At 45.0% G+C, this 20537-nt stretch overlaps 1 protein-coding gene across 1 annotated transcript in view; it reads left to right on the top strand.

Annotated features, from left to right (window-relative positions):
- SAAL1 (serum amyloid A like 1) overlaps window positions 1-20261 on the top strand; it is a 57411-nt gene extending 37150 nt beyond the window's left edge. The window contains exons 2-13 of the mRNA XM_069740249.1: window positions 619-776; window positions 905-1021; window positions 8409-8492; window positions 8567-8646; window positions 8740-8799; window positions 9798-9913; window positions 13902-14082; window positions 14303-14385; window positions 15352-15540; window positions 15680-15870; window positions 18990-19082; window positions 19216-20261. Coding sequence (XP_069596350.1) covers window positions 619-776; window positions 905-1021; window positions 8409-8492; window positions 8567-8646; window positions 8740-8799; window positions 9798-9913; window positions 13902-14082; window positions 14303-14385; window positions 15352-15540; window positions 15680-15870; window positions 18990-19082; window positions 19216-19299 — 1436 coding nt within the window. The 3' untranslated portion in view covers window positions 19300-20261. The remainder of the gene's footprint in view (window positions 1-618; window positions 777-904; window positions 1022-8408; window positions 8493-8566; window positions 8647-8739; window positions 8800-9797; window positions 9914-13901; window positions 14083-14302; window positions 14386-15351; window positions 15541-15679; window positions 15871-18989; window positions 19083-19215) is intronic.
- The last annotated feature ends 276 nt before the right edge of the window (window positions 20262-20537 follow it).

The following is a 20537-nucleotide window of genomic DNA, read 5'->3' as shown; positions in this document are numbered from 1 at the left end:
TGATCCTGAGTTACATCCTGTATTATATTCCAGAGCTGCACTCACTATTCTGCTGGTGCAGTCACTGTGTACATACATTACATTACTGATCCTGAGTTACATCCTGTATTACACTCCAGAGCTGCACTCACTATTCTGCTGGTGCAATCACTGTGTACATACATTACATTACTGATCCTGAGTTACATCCTGTATTATACTCCAGAGCTGCACTCACTATTCTGCTGGTGCAGTCACTGTGTACATACATTACATTACTGATCCTGAGTTACATCCTGTATTATACTTCAGAGCTGCACTCATTATTCTGCTGGTTTACTGAAAACAGTTAGGCTTGTCATTAGGCACATTAACTAACTAGCAGCTTCTATACTGAAGCTTGCAATAATTATGGATGTAACTGAGGTTTAATGAAGGGATATGTTACATGACTTTCTGCATTGATATACGATTTATTTTGCTAATAATTAACGATCCGTAGGTTTGTGTGACCGTGGGAACAGGAGAACCGTTATATCCATTAGCCTGGGGTGTAATGGGCTATTAGGATGCATTTCTTTGGGTGTGATGTATGTAGTTGTATTGGTAATAGTTTGTTTTGTGTTTTTTTTTCTCCAGAGAAGGACGAGGTCGACTCCAGCCCGAATCGCCCAGATATGGATCGCAACCCGTCCCCACCGACAAGCGATGATGAAGAAGAACAGAAGGAAGACTCCATAGGGAGCACCGTGTACAGCAAGCACTGGTTCTTCAGCACCCTGACCAGGCTCATCCAGGTGAACACTGCACATCCTCAGAGGCTGTACTCTGCCTTTAAATACCGAATATTATTATGTGGGGCCCAGCGTACCCCGCTATCACTAGATATGTATTGGTCTATGATCGGGATTCTCTTCCTTTTTAGTTCGTCACTGAAAAAGACAAATCCCAGCCTGCTGGTGGTTACGAGGAGATCTCTATGGAGCTGGATGAAGACATGGAAAACGACATTTGTAAAGTTTGGGACATGTCGATGAATGAGGTATGGAGACAACTGGGAGGTCAGACTGAAACATACTTATTGTAGAGTAAACTTTGCTGCTCAAACACTCTTCTGCTGGGAAACCTGCTCTTTACGTGTTACTAAGTTGTAGGCTGACCTGCCACATGATCGGCATGTGCCTACCCTGAAATACTCTGTGCTGCTGTGCACTCCTTCTACTTCTATGGCTACCAACAACCTCTGTACACTCCTTTCCTCTGAAATACTCTGTGCTGCTGGGCTCCGCTCTGTGACTTCCCAGGAACGTGTGCTAATTATATGCTAGATCACAGATTGACAAGTAACGTAATGGAAGATCTCTGAGCCCAGCAGCACAGAGAATTTCAGAATTTCAGGAACAGAGTGCAGATGTTGGGGGAGTGATAAAGTGAGTTACATATTGGAACATGTCGCTTCTCCAGCAGCACGGACTGTCCCAGGGTTTGTGGATACTTGTGGGAGGTTATAGAATAAGAGCGAGAAAACTGGAAGGTTTTTTTAAGCAGCACAGAGCATTTCAGGAGGGAGCGGTGCTGTTCTTGTGCAAAGTCACAGTAAGGGCTCATGCAGACGTCCATGCAACAGGGTTAATGGACGGTGTGGTCTCCAGTGAAATAGAAGTATGTGACGCGGCCACGCTTAAGTTGGGGGAGCCACGACCAGTCCGTGCTCGGTCAGTGAAGAGTGGGGTACAGTGACCTCTCACATGATGGTGACATGGCTGTGACCCCCTCTTGTCTGATAACATTTCAGTACATTAAGGGTGCATCTTAAGCTTTGATCCGTAAAGGTCAGACAATTATTGTTTATTTCGCTGTCTGGAATTTTCCTACTTTGTGTTGCCAATCTACAAACACATAATTGTAAATGTCAGATTAGGATTAACCTTTCACGATTGGATTAGACATTGTGTTTGTGATAAGGATCCACACACCTCAAATTCATGCTATAAAATCCATATCGGGGGTCTGTACAGAGTATTTGTGAGGGGCGCAGTCAGACGAATCGGGCCGAGATCAGAACGCAATGCGCGGACTGACCAGTGGCTCTCCAGACCCGAGCGTCACAGCTTTATGAATTTCTGTGCATTGCCATCCGATCTCTGTCTGATTGATGCTGCCATCTGATTGCACCCTTACATAAAGTTGGTGTGTGGTGCACAATTTAGCTGCTCAAGCAACGTGAGGGGTCGAAGACTGCAAGCCGTCATCCACAGCTTTCCTTATCAGGCCGTAGATGTAGCAGTGCTGGCTGATGCCGTAGGTGGGCAGGGATTATCGCACAGACATACAATGGAGAATATATTGGTAAATTATTTGATACGTTGCCGATTTTGCAAGTTTTCTCACCTACAAAGAATGGAGAGGTTTGTAATTTTTATCGTAGGTTCACTTCACCTGTGAGAGAGAGAATCTAAAGATACAATCCTGAAAATCTCATTGTATGATTTTTACATACCATATATACTCGAGTGTTAGCCGAGATTTTCCTACCCATTTTTTTTTTAGTCTGAAAGTGCCCTTCTCTGCTTTTACTCGAGTCATTGTCCCAGGGGGGTTGGTGGGGAGGGGAAGCAGTGGCTGTCACATCATACTCACCCTCCCGTGTGGTCTCTGCTTCTCAGATGGTCTCTGATGCCGGCAGCTCTTCCTGTGCTCAGCGGTCACGTGGTACCGCTCATTAAAGTAATGAATATGGACGCGACTCCACTCCCATAGGCGGAGCGCATATTCATTACTTTAATGAGCGGTACCAGTGACCGCTCAACACAGGAACAAGCTGCCGGTGTCAGAGACCATCAGAGAACCAGGGACTGCGCCGGGAGGGTGAGTATAACGGGGGGAGGATGAACCATGCGATATTCACCTGTCCTCGTTCTACCACTGGGCTCTGTCTTCAGCGTCCTCTGGCTGTGACATTCAGGTCAGAGTGCACAATGACGTGGTTAGTGCGTGCCCTCTGCCTGAACAGTCACTGCAGAGACCCAGAAGACACAGCGGCGCGCGGCGGTGAACGGGGACAGGTGAATATCACAAGTGCCGGTGTCCTGAGCCAGCGGTGACTATGCACCTGGCCCCCATAGCGCGCCAGTGTCCCCACCTGCTCAGGACACCGGCATCAGACTGCCAGCAACAAGAGGTGAGAGTGTCATATATATTTTTTTTTTTTTTAATCGCAGCAGCATATGGGGCATATTACACAGGGGAACAATTTGAAAAACATTTTCTGTTGAGTTAGGTTTTTGAGCTGATTTATACTAAAATTGGCATGCTGATTCCAAAAATGTAGTCAGTTTTTTTCTAGCACGTCAAGTTTTTCCTACACAACTTACCTGCCAGAGAAGCACAATTGCACTGATATCTGTAATATGACTTGTTATCTGATTACAATTCGACTCATATAGAGCTACGTGGCAACTTGTAAGAGTAGTCACAACTTTGTCATGCCTATTTCTTATATATTTCATTTTTTGTTCATATTTGTACTATTTAAAAAAAAAAACAACACTTTAGGTACAGTAGTTTACATAGTTTTGAGAAGACAAAAATCCTATAGTTCAAAAACTTGACGTGATAGAGAAAAACTGAGATCGTTTCTGGATTCAGCATCCAAAAATTAAGAACAGTTGTCTGACCTAACTCTTAAAAAATTGTGTTCCCCAGTGTTATTTTATGGGGCCATAATCAACCTTTGTGCAGCAGTATATAGGGCAAATGATTCTATGGAGCATCTTATGGAGCCATCATTAACCTTTTATGCAGCATTATATGGGGCATATTTTAATATGGAGCATCTTATGGGGCCATCAAGAACTTTATGGAGCACTAGCTGAAGAGCCCGGCGTTGCCTGGGCATAGTAAATATCTGTGGTTAGTTATAGCACCTCACTTCTCTCATTTTCCCATCACGCCTCTCATTTTGCACTCACACGTTTTCATTTTCACCTCACACCTCTCATTTTCCCCTCAGTATATACATGTTTGTCATCTCCCTTATATATAGTATACACCTGTATGTCATCTCCTGTATATAATATATACCTGTGTCATCTCCTGTATATAGTATATACCTGTATGTCATCTCCCCCTCCCCTGTATATAGTATATACCTGTGTCATCTCCCCTGTATATAATATATACATGTCATCTCCTGTATATAGTATATATCTGTATGTCATCTCCTCCTTTATATACTATATACCTGTATGTCATCTCCTCCTGTATATAGTATATACCTGTATGTCATCTCCCCTGTATATAGTATATACCTGTCTGTCATCTCCACTGTATATAGTATATACCTGTCATCTCCTCCTGTATATAGTATATACCTGTATGTCATCTCTTCTGTATATATATACCTGTATGTCATCTCCACTGTATATAGTATATACCTGTCTGTCATCTCCTCCTGTATAGTCCTATGTGTCATCTCCTCTTTTATATAGTATATACCTGTATGTCTTCTCCTCCTGTATATAGTATATACCTGTGTGTCATCTGCTCCTGTATATAGTATATACCTGTGTGTCATCTCCTCCTGTATATAGTATACTAGATTGTGGCCCGATTCTAACGCATCGGGTATTCTAGAATATGCATGTCCCCGTAGTATATGGACAATGATGATTCCAGAATTCGCGGCAGACTGTGCCCGTCGCTGATTGGTCGAGGCAACCTTTATGACTTCATCGTCGCCATGGCAACCATTATGACATCTACGTCGATACTGTGCTCGTTGCTGATTTGTCGAGGCCTGGCGGCCTCGACCAATCAGAGACGCGGGATGTCTACGTCCTTTATGACATCATCGTCGCTGTGCCCGTTGCTGATTGGTCGAGGCCTGCCGGCCTCGACCAATCAGGGACGTGGGATTTCCAGGACAGACAGACAGACAGACAGACAGACAAAGACAGACAGACAGACGGAAAAACCCTTAGACAATTATATATATAGATAGATACCTGTAAGTCATCTGCTCCTGTATATAGTATATACCTGTAAGTCATCTGCTCCTGTATATAGTATATACTGTGTGTCATCTCCCCTGTATATAGTATGTACCTGTGTCATCTCCTCCTGTATATAGAAGACACAAAAGAGCACAGTGAGGTCAAAAATACTGTTGTAAAAAAAAAAAAATCACAATAATAAGCAAGTGCTAGTCAAAAGATGGAAAAAACAGGGTATTTAGTTGATACATTTTTTTGCAAAAAAATGTATACTAAGCTACTCCACCAATTGTCAAGGTATACCCATATAGAGCAGTCCTACCTAATGTATATAATCCCTATCTGATGTATTTAAAAACCTGATCATCTGTATAGTGCCTGTATAAGCAGGGTTCAGAGAAGGAATATCCATTCTTATACAGGTACTATACAGATGATCACACTTTTTGTGTGTCGAGTTGAATGTGACAGGTTAGTGTAGCAAGTTGTGTGCAGCAAGTGTTGCGTGTGGAGAGTTTTATGTGTGGTGCGTTTTGAGTATGTGCAAGTTTTGTGTGAGGCAAAAACTTTTGTGCATGTGGCAATTTTTCCGCGTGTGCAAGTTTTGCGTGTGGCGAATTTTCCATGAGGTGAGTTTTGCGTGAGCCTAGTTTTGCGTGTGGCGAGTTTTCCATGAGGTGAGTTTTGCACGTGTGGCGAGTTTTGCGCGTGGCGAGTTTTGAGCATCGACTTTTGTGTTTCGACTTTTATGTGGCGAGGTTGGTGTATGTGTGGTATATGTGTTCAAGCACGTGGTAGTGTGTGGCACATTTTGTGTGTGTGTTCATATCCCCGTGTGTGGTGAGTATCCCATGTCGGGGCCCCACCTTAGCAACTGTACGGTATATACTCTTTGGCGCCATCGCTCTCACTCTTTAAGTCCCCCTTGTTCACATCTGGCAGCTGTCAATTTGCCTCCAACACTTTTCCTTTCACTTTTTCCCCATTATGTAGATAGGGGCAAAATTGTTTGGTGAATTGGAAAGCGCGGGGTTAAAATTTTGCCTCACAACATAGCCTATGACGCTCTCGGGGTCCAGACGTGTGACTGTGCAAAATTTTGTGGCTGTAGCTGCGACGGTGCACATGCTAATCCCGGACATACACACACACTCTCACTCACACACACACACACATTAGATTGTATGGGGCTCCTGATTCAATATGGATATTCAAAAACATGTAACCTACTGATATCTCAATTAATTTTACTTTTATTGGTATCTATTTTTATTTTTGATATTCACCGGTAGCTGCTGCATTTTCCACCCTTGGCTTATACTTGAGTCAATAAGTTTTCCCAGTTTGTTTGTGGCAAAATTAGGGGTCTCGGCTTATACTCGGGTTGGCTTATACTCGAGTATATACGGTAATTAATTTTCATATATTGCATGAAATAAGTATTTGATACAATAGAAAAACAGAACTTAATATTTGGTACAGAAACCTTTATTTACAGTTACAGATGTCAGACGATTCATGTAGTTTTTGACCAAGTTTGCACACAGTACAGCAGGGATTTTGGCCCCCTCCTCCATACAGATCTTCTCCAGATCTTTCAGGTTTCGGGGCTGTCGCTGGGCAACATTGAGTTTCAGCTCCCTCCAAAGATTTTCTATTGGGTTCAGGTGTGGAGACTGGCTAGGCCACTCCCGGACCTTGATATGCTTCTTATGGATCCACTCCTTAGTTGCCCTGGCTGTGTGTTTGGGGTCATTGTCATGCAGGAAGACCAAGCCACGACCCATCTTCAATGCTCTTACTGAGGGAAGGAGGTTGTTGGCCAAAATCTCGCGATAAATGATCCCATACATACTCCCTTCAATATGGTGCAGTCGTCCTGTCCCATTTGCAATAAAGCACCCCCCAAAGTATGATTTTTTTCCCCCACCATGCTTCACAGTTGGGACGGTGTTCTTGGGGTTGTACGCATCCTTCATCTTCCTCCAAACACAGCGAGTGGTATTGATACCAAAAAGTTCTATTTTGGTCTTGAACCTGACCACTTGACCTTCTCCCATGTCTCCTCTAGATTATCCAGATGGTCATTGGTGAACTTCAAACAGGCCTGGACGTGTGCTGGCATGAGAAGGGGGACCTTGCCTGCCCTACAGGATTTCAATCCATGATGTTTAGTGTGTTAGTATTGGTAATGTTTGATACTGTGGTCCAAGCTCTCATCAGGACATTGACCAGGTCCTCTTGTGTAGTTCGGGGTTGATTCCTGACCTTTCTCAGAATCATCCTTACCCCAAGAGGTGAGATCCTGCATGGAGCCTCAGATCGAGGAAGATTGACAGTCATGTTGTGTTTCTTCCATTTTCTAATAATTGTGCCATCAGTTGTTGCCTGCTCACCAAGATGCTTGCCGATTGTCCTGTAGCCCATCCCAGCCTTGTGCAGGTCTACAATTTTGTCCCTTGTGTCTTGATACAGATTTTTGCTCTTAGCCATGGTGGAGAGGCTGGAGTGCGATTGATTGAACTCGTTACCTGTATAAAACGCACCTGTCCACACAAACAAATGCAATTAATCCAGAGTGCGGAGTAGGAGGCTTCTTGCAGAAAAACTAACAGGTCTGTGAGAGCCGAATTCTTGCTGGTTGGTCGGTGATCAAATACTTATTTCATGCAATTTAATTATTTAAAAATCATACAATGTGATTTTCTGGTTTTATTTTTAGATTCTGTCTCTCACAGGTGAAGTGTACCTACGATAAAAATTATAGACCTCTCCATTCTTTGTAGATGGGAAAACTTGCAAAATCGTCAGTGTATGAAATACGTATTTTCCCCACAGTACAGGACAGATGAAAATTATCACCTTCAGACCTTGGCTGATGACTTGAGTTGAGTGAATTTGTTCAGATTTGGTCGCCGAATCTGAATTTGCCGTATTTCTGCCATATTGATACCATATTCGTGCCGATTATATGTTTGATCTTCGGTTCCGAACATATTCATTAAATTCTACTCCCATTGACTCTAATGGCGTTCGGCTGTGTTCAACGAATATTGCAAAAGCAATATTCGATGCCGCTCGTATTCGGAACCCAATCCAAACAAATTCTCTCAACACTACTGATGGCACCTTAACGTACCACAGAATTTAGGAGCCTAGTTGTTTGGACCAAGGTACTGATTAGTTATTAGGACACTTGGAAGGCTACAAACAAGGGGGAACTTTGGAGATGCAACAGTAAGACATTTGAAGGGAAAGTAGAAACATTTTGTGACTGGAATACCCCTTAACCCCATTGCATCCCGCACTGTACCATGCAGGTGCCAGTTGTCACCCACTGTAACAGCAGTGACTGGAGTTGGCTCTAATCACTGATAATCACATATACTATTAGTCATATAGATTCCATGTAATTGTTATTTTATTCTATTCCAGGAGGTGGCGCTCTTCCTTAAAGAGTTTAATGCTCCAGAAATATTTTTAGGCATCATCTCAAAGTCAAAATGCAACCGTCTAACAGTAAGTAATAAAATGCCGGATTATCAGACTGATATACAGAGTGCAGCGTCCTGTAAAATGTCTCTTCCCTCCAGGAGATCTGTGTGGGGATCCTGGGTAACATGGCGTGCTTCCAGGAGACATGTATAGCCATCAGTAAGAACGAGGACTTGGGGTAAGTGCTCGGAGCTCAGTACTTACCACTGTTTGATCAGAAAACAATAAGCAATTGACTTTTCACTGTTTTCGGCTTTTGCCCATTTTGTAGAGACGTTCTGCTGCTGCTGATGTGTGACACGGACCCCCCAACCCTGCTGGAAACTACCAGGTAGGTGCATGTATCATCACAGACGTGCCTGAATTATCCCCGGAATATGGTGTCAACATACGAGAAGGTCCTGTTGGATCTCCTCAACTTTTTCCAGATTCTATGAATGTCTATGAACAGAGAAAACAACATAAAACAAGTCAAAATCTGCAAATGCTATGTTTTGTGTACACTGAGTAAACCTGTCCATTGTCAATAAATGCTGAAATAGTGTAATTTTGACTGGCGGAGGTGAAAAATCCTTAGCTGAGCATTGATCTCCTCCAAGGAGGAAGATGGACTCCACCGACGTTCTACTGAGAGTCTCGGGAGAACTGGGCCCGGCTAATGATTCTTCCCCTGTTTTAATGATCAGTCGGGGGTTCAGTACACAATCCACAACCAACCTTCTGACCATGCAGCTGGTCTTTATATCACGAGCGACTTCAAGCAAAAAGGCCAACTGTTGTGAGCTCTGCTCTGTTCCTATTTCCGGTGGAGTGAATGAAGGCTGTGTAGCACTTTCTATTGCCCTCTTACCCCTTTAACTTACTCTGCCGCAGCAGCTGCGCCCCAGAATGATCTCTTTTTCGTGTGTCTAGTGAGGTCGTTATTATTTAGTGTGTCTAGTGAGGTTTTCAGAATTGCCCTCTTGTAATGCCCATGGAAGATTTGGAGGATATTGTTAATCTTAGAAAGCTCATTTCATGCCCCCTAGTAGAGAATTCTGAATTAATGGTGAGGGTCTCCTTTTCAGGATCCTCATCTTTTATCCAGAATGTTATCTGCATACTCCTTCTCTCTGGAGGACCCGTCTTGTCCTATATCACACATACAACCTATTAATGGGGATATGTAATGCTTTCCCTGCAGGAGGAGTGAGCACTTACTTCCAGGCTATCCCACACTGATCGCTGGAGGTCCATTATGTTTTGATCATGTCATAAAATGTATAGAAATGTAGAGGAGTAAATCCCCCAAGACGTATAAGCTTTATCCTAGTCCCTTCTCTGTTCCAGGCTGCTGCTGACATGTGTGTCTCGGGTTGATGTGGTGAGCACTTGGTTGGAAAGGATCAGGAAATGCCCGAGTGTCCGAGACAACCTCTGCTTCATCATGAGCAGCTCCACCAATGGTACAGTATGGAAGGCTATGTGCACATCACTTTACTGCCTCCGATAACCCTATACACTGGGAAAAGCTTGTGACTTGTATGTTGGACACCTCATCGGAGCCTCCGTATAACAATCACCTGCCAAAAAAATATCATGAGTTTAATGGAGTAGTTTTTTTCCTGCTGGATGGAATACCATAGACCACTACACTGTTCTGCATTTTCTCTTTTTCTGCTCACTATATAGCAGAAAAATCAAAAAGACGTTTTCCTTTTTCTACTCAGTCAGAAAAAAAACTAAGATGAGCAAATTGTTCTAAGACCATAAACTCCCTATTCCATATAATAATAATAATAATAATTTTATTTATATAGCGCCAACATATTCCGCAGCGCTTTACAAATTATAGAGGGGACTTGTACCGACAATAGACATTACAGCATAACAGAAATCACAGATCAGAATAGATACCAAGAGGAATGAGGGCCCTGCTGCTCGCAAGTTACAAACTATGAGGAAAAGGGGAGACACGAAAGGTGGATGGTAACAATTGCTTTAGTTAGTCGGACCGGCCATAGTGTAAGGATCGGGTGTTCATGTAAAGCTGCATGAACCAGTTATCAGCGTTAGTATGTAGCAGTACAGACACAGAGGGCTATTAACTGCATAAAGTGTATGAGAACATGATACGAGGAACCTGATTGTTTTGTTTTTTTTATGATAGGCCACACCGGGATCATTAGGTTAATGTGTTGAGGCGGTAGGCCAATCTGAACAAATGAGTTCTTAGGGCACGCTTAATACTGTGGGGATTAATCGTATTAACCTAGGTAGTGCATTCCAAAGAATCGGCGCAGCACGTGTAAAGTCTTGGAGACGGGAGTGGGAGGTTCTGATTATTGAGGATGCTAACCTGAGGTCATTAGCGGAGCGGAGGGCACGGGTAGGGTGGTAGACTGATACCAGGGAGGAGATGTAGGGTGGTGCTGAGCCATGGAGTGCTTTGTGGATGAGGGTAGTAGTTTTGTACTGGATTCTGGAGTGGATGGGTAGCCAGTGTAATGACTGGCACAAGGTAGAGGCATCGGTGTAACGGTTGGTGAGGAATATGATCCTGGCAGCAGCATTCAGGACAGATTGGAGCAGGGAGAGTTTGGTAAGAGGGAGGCCGATTAGTAGAGAGTTACAATAGTCCAAACGAGCATGAATACGTGAAACAGTAAGAGTTTTTGCAGAGTCGAAAGTAAGAAAAGGGCGAATTCTAGAAATGTTTTTGAGGTGCAGATAAGAAGAGCGAGTCAGTGATCGGATGTGGGGGGTGAATGAAAGGTCAGAATCAAGGATGACCCCAAGGCAGCGGGCATGTTGCTTGGGAGTAATGGTGGACCCGCACACGGAGGCGGCAATGTCAGGCAAAGGTAGGTTAGTAGAGGGAGAGAACACGAGGAGTTCAGTTTTTGACAGGTTCAGTTTCAGATAGAGGGAGGACATGATGTTAGAGACAGCGGTAAGACAATCACTGGTGTTTTCTAAAAAGGTTGGCGTGATAACAGGAGAAGAGGTGTATAATTGGGTGTCGTCAGCATAGAGATGGTACTGGAACCCAAATCTACTGATTGTCCAATAGGGGCAGTATACAACGAGAAGAGGAGGGGGCCTAGGACTGATCCTTGAGGAACCCCAACAGTAAGGGGAAGGTGAGAGGAGAAGGAACCAGCAAAACATACAGTGAAGGATCGGTCAGAGAGATAGGAGGAGAACCAGGAGAGAACGGTGTCCTTGAGGCCGATGGAGCGGAGCATAGTGAGGAGGAGCTGATGATCCACAGTGTCGAATGCTGCAGAGAGATCCAAGAGAATTAGCATGGAGTAGTGACCATTAGATTTAGCTGTTAGTAGATCATTAAAGACTTTAGTGAGGGCAGTTTCAGTAGAGTGTAAAGAGCGGAAACCAGATTGAAGAGGGTCGAGAAGAGAGTTATCTGAGAGATAGCGGGTAAGACTGGAGTGGACCAGGCGTTCGAGGAGGTTAGAGATGAAGGGAAGATTAGAGACAGGTCTATAATTAGCGACACAGTTTTGGTTGAGGGATGGTTTTATAAGTAATGGATGTATGATGGCATGCTTAAATGAGGAGGGAAAAATACCAGAAGCGAGGGAAAGGTTGAATATTTTTGTTAGGTGAGAGGTCACAGCCGGGGAAAGGGACTGGAGGAGATGTGAAGGAATGGGGTCACTGGTGCAAGTGGTCGGGCGAGAAGATGCAAGGAGCCTGCTTACTTCTTCTTCTGTAACTGCTTCAAAGTCAGAGAGTGAACTAGATGCAGTGGGGAGGGAGGACAGTGCATGGTATGAAGAGATTGGGAGATGATTTCCTGTTGAATGTGGTCAATTTTTTCTTTAAAGTAATTGGCCAGATCGTCAGCGTGGAGATCTGTGGTTGGGGCCTGCTCTCTTGGGTTGAGTAGGGACTGGAAAGTGTCAGAGACGTTTGGGGTTATTTGACAGTGAGGTGATGAGGGTGTTGAAATAGGTTTGTTTGGAGAGGTGAAGGGCAGAGTTGTATGTTTTTAGCATGAACTTATAATGGATGAAATCTTCGGGTAGATTAGATTTTCTCCAGTTCTTGATAGAGAATGAAAGAAGGTTGTGGTCAGAGAGTGGGAGAGGGGAGTTTGTGAAATCGTCCACTGAGCAAAGCCGGGAGAAGACCAAGTCGAGGGAGTTTCCATCTTCATGTGTTGGAGAGTTAGTATGCTGCTGCATATAGCACTACTGTACATGTATTTCTCACTATACAAAGTATAGACGGGGCAAAATCACAGTGTGAGCATAACCCAGTAAGTCCGGTAGGCGCAGAGATGTCATTAAGCAGCGGAGTCTTCTCATATACGGACCTACACCTATTCTGTATATAACCATTGCTTTGTATTACCGCTCCGGATGGCAGCTGTATATTTAGTGAGAACAGGATCAGATCCCGTCAGGACAAACCGTTCTTTATAAATAAAATCTCTCATTATTAATTCCCAATATACCTCACCGTATTCAGTCCTGTTAGCCCCAAGTCTTATCGAAGTACTATGTAAATGATTATAGAGACTGTATGCATGTGAAGTACCACAACCTTCCACCGCTCATAGTTTTGGAGATCTCTGCCTGCTGTCAGTGAATGAGGACACTGGTACTTGGTCCTGCTTGCAGTGGATAGATCTGTATACAGTCCACACCGGGGATGTGCAGCCTGGGGGCCACATGCGATCACACTGTTTTTGCGGCCCCTCAGCCGACTGGTTACAGACATGTCTGTCTGTTGGCTGCTCACATGTATTGCCAGGGTGAGGTGAGCACTAATGGTACACTATGTGGCCGTCTATGGGTTCCCCATATGTCTGTAAAATGGGGTCTTCTGCCCTCTTGTAGCACTGCAGTAAGGATTACATGAAGTGGAGAGTTGGCCATCCGCTCGGCTACGAGTAAACTGTAAACTCTCAGGGGTATTTAAACTAGGGAGGCGCTAGGCAGGGCTGCCCACTAATACCCCTTATTTACATTGGCATGTCAATTGAGAGAACCAAGGGGTTGTGTGTTACTCATATGTGGGAAATAGAGGACTGTATGCCTGCATGCAGATGACATGCTGCTTCTTATAACGGACATCATTACCTCAGTAGGTCCAATAATGAGTATAAGGCCGGGGTCACATTTCACGCCTCAATACCCGGCACTGCCGCCGGCATTCGGACCGGAGCGTTCAGCTGCATAGAAATACATGCGACTCCAGTCCCGAGTGCCGGGTAATGAGGCGCGAGTTTCTCACATTGCAGTTGCAAGTGGGACACCGGCCTAATAGTGAAATTTGGTCAGTGGTCGGGTTTGTTGATCAATTGGGATAAGCCTGTTTTACTACCAATGGACTCCTTGCCCTCCTCTCAAATATTAGAGGAGTTGTCCACTACTAGGATAACCCCTTTGGCTTTTATTTTGCTTTCTGTATGCTTCTTTCCAGGGGATCTGCTGGTTAAAGTTGGGGAGCTGGTGGACAAACTTTTTGATGTAGATGAAGAATTGATGATTGAATGGATAAATCCTGGATGCCAACAGACGGCAACATCGGAAAATGACAATGAAGAGACGCCGCCGGTGCTCGGACTGGTGCCATCACTGCTGGAGGCCGCAAAACAGCTAAAGTGGGTCCTTACTTACCTGCTGTTCATTTTCCTCCTCCAGCCCTGATAACCCCGTAGACATTACATAAAATAGAGCGCAGGATCGGGCAATGCTCCGTATAATTGTATCTAGCATTAACCCCTGCCCTCCTGTGCTCTCACAAGGTCGATTCCCATTTTTTTCTCCTAAGATGTTACAATAAGAACATTAATCTGACAGTTTATTGATTCCCTTTTCCAGGAATGACAGTCCCGAGGGCCTTGAGGTCTATATGCACACACTACAGCTGGTGTCGACTGTGGATGAGGGTATTCATTCCATAGGTAGGTCCCCTGAAGAGCCAGAAGGTGGGACATGAAGCTGCCTGGGGCAGAAGCCTCATCAGTGTATTGTGGCCCCTATATCTGGGTTAGGGTACCGTCACACAGTGGCACTTTGATCGCTAGGACGGCACGATCCGTGACGTTCCAGCGATATCGTTACGATTTCGCTGTGTCTGACACGCCACTGCGATCAGGGACCCTGCTGAGAATCGTACGTCGTAGCAGATCGTCTGAAACTTTTTCGTCGCTGGATCTCCCGCTGACATCGCTGGATCGGCGTGTGTGACGCCGATTCAGCGATGTCTTCACTGGTAACCAGGGTAAACATTGGGTTACTAAGCGCAGGGCCGCGCTTAGTAACCCGATGTTTACCCTGGTTACCAGCGTAAACGTAAAAAAAACAAACACCACATACTTACCTTCAGCTGTCTGTCCCCGGCGCTGTGCTTCTCTGCACTCCTCCTGCATCCTGTGTCAGCGCCGGCCAGCCAGAAAGCACAGCGGTGACGTCACCGCTCTGCTTTACGGCTGACCGGCGCTGACAGTGCAGAGGAAAGCACAGCGCCGGAGGACAGACACGGAATGTAAGTATGTAATGTTTGTTTTTTTTACGTTTACGCTGGTAACCAGGGTAAACATCGAGTTACTAAGCGCGGCCCTGCGCTTAGTAACCCGATGTTTACCCTGGTTACCGGGGACCTTGGGATCGTTGGTCGCTGGAGAGCGGTCTGTGTGACAGCTCTCCAGCGACCAAACAGCGACGCTGCAGCGATCGACATCGTTGTCGTATCGCTGCAGCGTCGTTTCAGTGTGATGGTACCCTTACTCCTAGTAGATGCAGTAGTGTGAACTGTGGAGTAAACGCTGAACCCTGTAACCTCGTCCTTTGGAGTAGACATCACCATAAAGTTTATATCAATGCTTTAAATATCCAGTAATTTCATTGTGATCTGTGTCTCCCTACAGTACAATATCCAGAAGATGCAAAGCAGACATATGAGTTCTTGTTCGATCTCGCGTGCCGGAACTTGTGCCAGCCGGACGACCCTCCTGTCATCATACAAGAGCAGAAAATCATCTTATACTCTGTCCTGACCGTCATGTTTGTCATGTTCGCATCCCAGACGGATCAGGAGTACACAGCGATCAGGAAAAGTAATTATCAGTTCTATGTTGTCTGCAGCAACCTGGATTATACGGTGTAATTACTGCTTCACCAGTGGAGGGCGCTAGTCCTCAGATTAATGAGCGGTGGATTATATCGATCTCCAGCATCATGGCTTTCTGTTTCCAGATCTCGCTCTCATTGGGAGCCTGAGCCGGATCTTGGAGAATCAGGAGATGTGTCCAAGGAAGAGCCAGGATAAAAGTCTTCCTGATCAAGCCGAGCCAGAAGATGATGTAACCGAGGAAAATTTCCATTTAAAAATCCTAAAGGACGTCTGCTGCGAATTTCTATCTACCATCTTGTCTCAATTGACAAAGGTAAAATTAAAAATAATCAGATTGCTCCATTGGATGCCATATTACTGAAGTTCTCTGCCCCGAGCATTGCTTGTACAGAGACGTTCGGCATCGTGCAGCCTTGTGTGGTTAAGGGCATGAGATAATAAAGGATCTCTGCACCTTCACACAAATTCATATAATTTCTAAATCAAATGTTTGCAAGTGATGTTGCCATTCCACAGCGCCAATTACTAGGTGTCTCCCTTCTGTGTAAAGGTACCGTCACACTAGACGATATCATAGTAACATAGTAACATAGTTAGTAAGGCCGAAAAAAGACATTTGTCCATCCAGTTCAGCCTATATTCCATCATAATAAATACCCAGATCTACGTCCTTCTACAGAACCTAATAATTGTATGATACAATATTGTTCTGCTCCAGGAAGACATCCAGGCCTCTCTTGAACCCCTCGACTGAGTTCGCCATCACCACCTCCTCAGGCAAGCAATTCCAGATTCTCACTGCCCTAACAGTAAAGAATCCTCTTCTATGTTGGTGGAAAAACCTTCTCTCCTCCAGACGCAAAGAATGCCCCCTTGTGCCCGTCACCTTCCTTGGTATAAACAGATCCTCAGCGAGATATTTGTATTGTCCCCTTATATACTTATACATGGTTATTAGATCGCCCCTCAGTCGTCTTTTTTCTAGACTAAATAATCCTAATTTCGCTAATCTATCTGGGTATTGTAGTTCTCCCATCCCCTTTATTAATTTTGTTGCCCTCCTTTGTACTCTCTCTAGTTCCATTATATCCTTCCTGAGCACCGGTGCCCAAAACTGGACACAGTACTCCATGTGCGGTCTAACTAGGGATTTGTACAGAGGCAGTATAATGCTCTCATCATGTGTATCCAGACCTCTTTTAATGCACCCCGTGACGTTGCAGCGTCCTCGCTAGCGATATCGTCCAGTGTGACAGGCAGCAGCGATCAGGCCCTTGCTGTGCTGTCGCTGGTCGGGGAAGAAAGTCCAGAACTTTATTTGGTCGCTGGACTCCCCGCAGACATCGCTGAATCGGCGTGTGTGACGCCGATTCAGCGATGTCTTCACTGGTAACCAGGGTAAACATCGGGTAACTAAGCGCAGGGCCGCGCTTAGTAACCCGATGTTTACCCTGGTTACCATCCTAAAAGTAAAAAAAACAAACACTACATACTTACCTACAGCCGTCTGTCCTCCAGCGCTGTGCTCTGCACTCCTCCTGTACTGGCTGTGAGCGTCGGTCAGCCGGAAAGCAGAGCGGTGACGTCACCGCTCTGCTTTCCGGCCGCTGTGCTCACACAGACAGTACAGGAGGAGTGCAGAGCACAGCGCTGGAGGACAGACGGCTGTAGGTAAGTATGTAGTGTTTGTTTTTTTTACTTTTAGGATGGTAACCAGGGTAAACATCGGGTTACTAAGCGCGGCCCTGCGCTTAGTTACCCGATGTTTACCCTGGTTACCGGCATCGTTGGTCGCTGGAGAGCGGTCTGTGTGACAGCTCTCCAGCGACCAAACAGCGACGCTGCAGCGATCCGGATCATTGTCGGTATCGCTGCAGCGTCGCTAAGTGTGACGGTACCTTTACTTGCTCGCCCCTGCCTGATCCAACAATCTGCTCTGTTGCTGGAGGTGGAAGTGGGGACGGGTCCTTGTCTCCTGCCTAAAATTGCATGAAGGTAGAAGAAAGATCTTGCAAACAAAGCAAGCAAGCTATTGGGCAGAGGTAGGAGCAATGCATTCTGGAAAGTAAATGAAAGGCATGTCCAGCCCTTAAGGCACCTTCACACTGACCAACTTCACAACGATATCGCTAGCGATCCGTGACGTTGCAGCGTCCTGGATAGCGATATCGTTGTGTTCGACACGCAGCAGCGATCAGGATCCTGCTGTGACATCGTTGGTCGGAGCAGAAAGGCCAGAACTTTATTTCGTCGCTGGATCTCCCGCAGACATCGCTGAATCGGCGTGTGTGACGCCGATTCAGCGATGTCTTCACTGGTAACCAGGGTAAACATCGGGTTACTAAGCGCAGGGCTGCGCTTAATAACCCGATGTTTACCCTGGTTACCAGTGTAAATGTTTTTGTTTTTTTTTACAAACACTTCATACTTACATTCCGGTGTCTGTCGCGTCCCTCTGCTTTCTGCTTCCCTGCACTGTCAGCGCCGGCCAGCCGTAAAGCAGATTACAGCGTGACGTCACCGCTGTGCTTTACGGCCAGCCGGCGCTCACAGTCAGTGCAGGAAAGCACAGCGATAGGGGACAGACACCGGAATGTAAGTATGTAGTGTTTGTTTTTTTTTACATTAGCACTGGTAACCAGGGTAAACACCGGGTTACTAAGCGCGGCCCTGCGCTTAGTAACCCGATGTTTACCCTGGTTACCAGGGGACTTTGCATAGTTGGTCGCTGGAGAGCTGTCTGTGTGACAGCTCTCCAGCGACGCTGCAGCGATCGGGATCATTGTCTAGATCGCTGCAGCGTCGCTAAATGTGACGGTACCTTTAGGGTATGTGCACACGATGCAGATTTAGTGCAGATCTGCAGCGTGTTTTTCTGCAGTACAATGTAAATCAATGTGAAAAAAAAGAGCTGTGCAGAAAAATCTGCGCAGAAACGCTGCAGATTTCAAAGAAGTACATGTCACTTTTGTGCAGTTCTGCAGCGTTTCTGCACCGCTCCATTAATAGAAATCTGCAGTGGTAAAAACTGCACAAAATCCACATCAATTTCGCACAAAAAATGCACTAAAACCGCATAAAAAACACATCAAAAACGCACCTGCGGATTCTACCAGGAGATGCAGATTTAGTGCAGAAAATTCTGCACCACATTTCCTACGTGTGCACCTAGCCTAATAGTGCTGGCAGAATGCTGACCTATAGGGAACTGGGCATGAGAATCCGGACAGTTCTAGGATATTAGAATGATTTGTACTCCAAAAGGAATTGGAAAGGTTTAGTTGGGAGATGAAAAAGATTATTTTTTTGGAACAGCGCCACACTTGTGTACAGGCAGCAGTTGGTATTACAGCTCTGCTGCATTCACCTGCCTATTACACGGCTCTATTTCTCATCCCGACTCCTTAATGCCACATGTTGTATTCTCTCCAGGAGAACATACTAGAGGCCCTCAAGGAAGGACACATCACCGAGGAGACGTCCTTGTGCGCGCTGCGGACTCTGCTCCCGCTCTATGGCACGTCTGTGAGTATTTTATATTCAGACTTTTTGAAAATAACTAATTTCCCCTATTATCTACGGTATAAAAATAAGTTTGTCGCCATTCCTGTTCCATACCACCTGCTGTAATGGCCTAATGTCACCCTTGTGCTTGTAGGTGAACAGCTTTATTGAGGTCTTGGGTGAAGCCGACCCGACGCTGGCGGAAACTCTAAAGAAAGAGATCAATGCGGACTCGTGAGCCGCAGACTCCTCCGTCTCGTCCGTCACTGAGCTCCTGTCTGCAGCGAGGAGAGCACTTCTTATGTCCTACAGTTAGGACTGATGAATGGCAGCCAGCAGGTGGCGCTGTAGATTTTTGCTTTTTCATTAAAAGAAAAAAAAAAAAGTTTCTCCAGAATTCGTGTTAACAAAAATATCAGCAGCCGGGGACGGTCAGATTCTGCTGTTACTGCTAATATTTTCTAGTATAAAACCATTTTTGATCCGATGCTGGATCAATAGAATTACACCAGTTGGGTATTTTTATGGCACAAAATGAATTTCCATTTATTCCTGGGGGTTTCACTCCTGCTACATTGAAGCAGCGGAGATCCAGCACCTGTTCCATTTTTGCAGATGAGGATTATAGGGATGTCCCCGTGTGTGACTCCGCTCACTAGAAGATGTGATACTGGCTGTTTCCTTGCTGCTAACGAGCACTGATGTCTTATGTAGAGATTATGGGACAATTCTGAGATATTTTTCTATGGATTATAGACCCGAGTTACTTTATTTTCCTCTGCGCCCTAGACATTAATTCTTCCTGAAAATCCCAATACTCATCTGTACGATTATTAATTCTTAGATATTGCACTGCTGAATTGTGCCTACGTCTCAGATCTGCCATTTATTGCAGCCTGTATCCTACATGTGCGGCTCTGTGGCCGCAGGCAGCGTCTCCTATGAGGAACTCGTTCACAGAATACAGGCAGCTATAAACACAGTTTATAATCTCCGGGCGTTTCCTGGGGATTATCTGCCCGTTATAAGAAAGCGGAGAGACGTAGCTGCCACTCATCTAATGGATAAATTAAAAACTTAAGAAGAAAAAAACGCCCAGCCTTGTGTTCTTTGTATTTTTGTTTTGTAATTTGATTGCAATGTTTTGTAAAAAAAAAAAAAAATAATAATAATAAAAAATAAAAAAATGTTATGATGGAATTGACCCAGATCTTCTATAACTGTTTCCATGGAAAGGACCTAGACACAGATTCCCGTTATTCTAGTTCAGTCTTGCTTTTTCACTTCCTAAAATTAGGCCAGAACCCGATTCATTAAGACCGGCGATGTTCACACTGGTTTTGATGTGGATCCATGCTGGAGTCAGACGCTCCTGATTCGCGGTGCACCCCTCTTCATGTATCTGGAGCGTCTGATGAGTCGCCAAAATGTTGCAACTTTTCAAAATCTTTACACCAGAACTCTGCAAGACTTTAC

The sequence above is a fragment of the Ranitomeya imitator genome, chromosome 9 (assembly GCF_032444005.1).
Source record: "Ranitomeya imitator isolate aRanImi1 chromosome 9, aRanImi1.pri, whole genome shotgun sequence".
In the NCBI taxonomy this organism is placed as follows: Eukaryota; Metazoa; Chordata; class Amphibia; order Anura; family Dendrobatidae; genus Ranitomeya; species Ranitomeya imitator.
The sequence above is the reverse complement of the archived record's forward strand: the minus strand, read 5'-3'. Positions and strand labels throughout refer to the sequence as shown.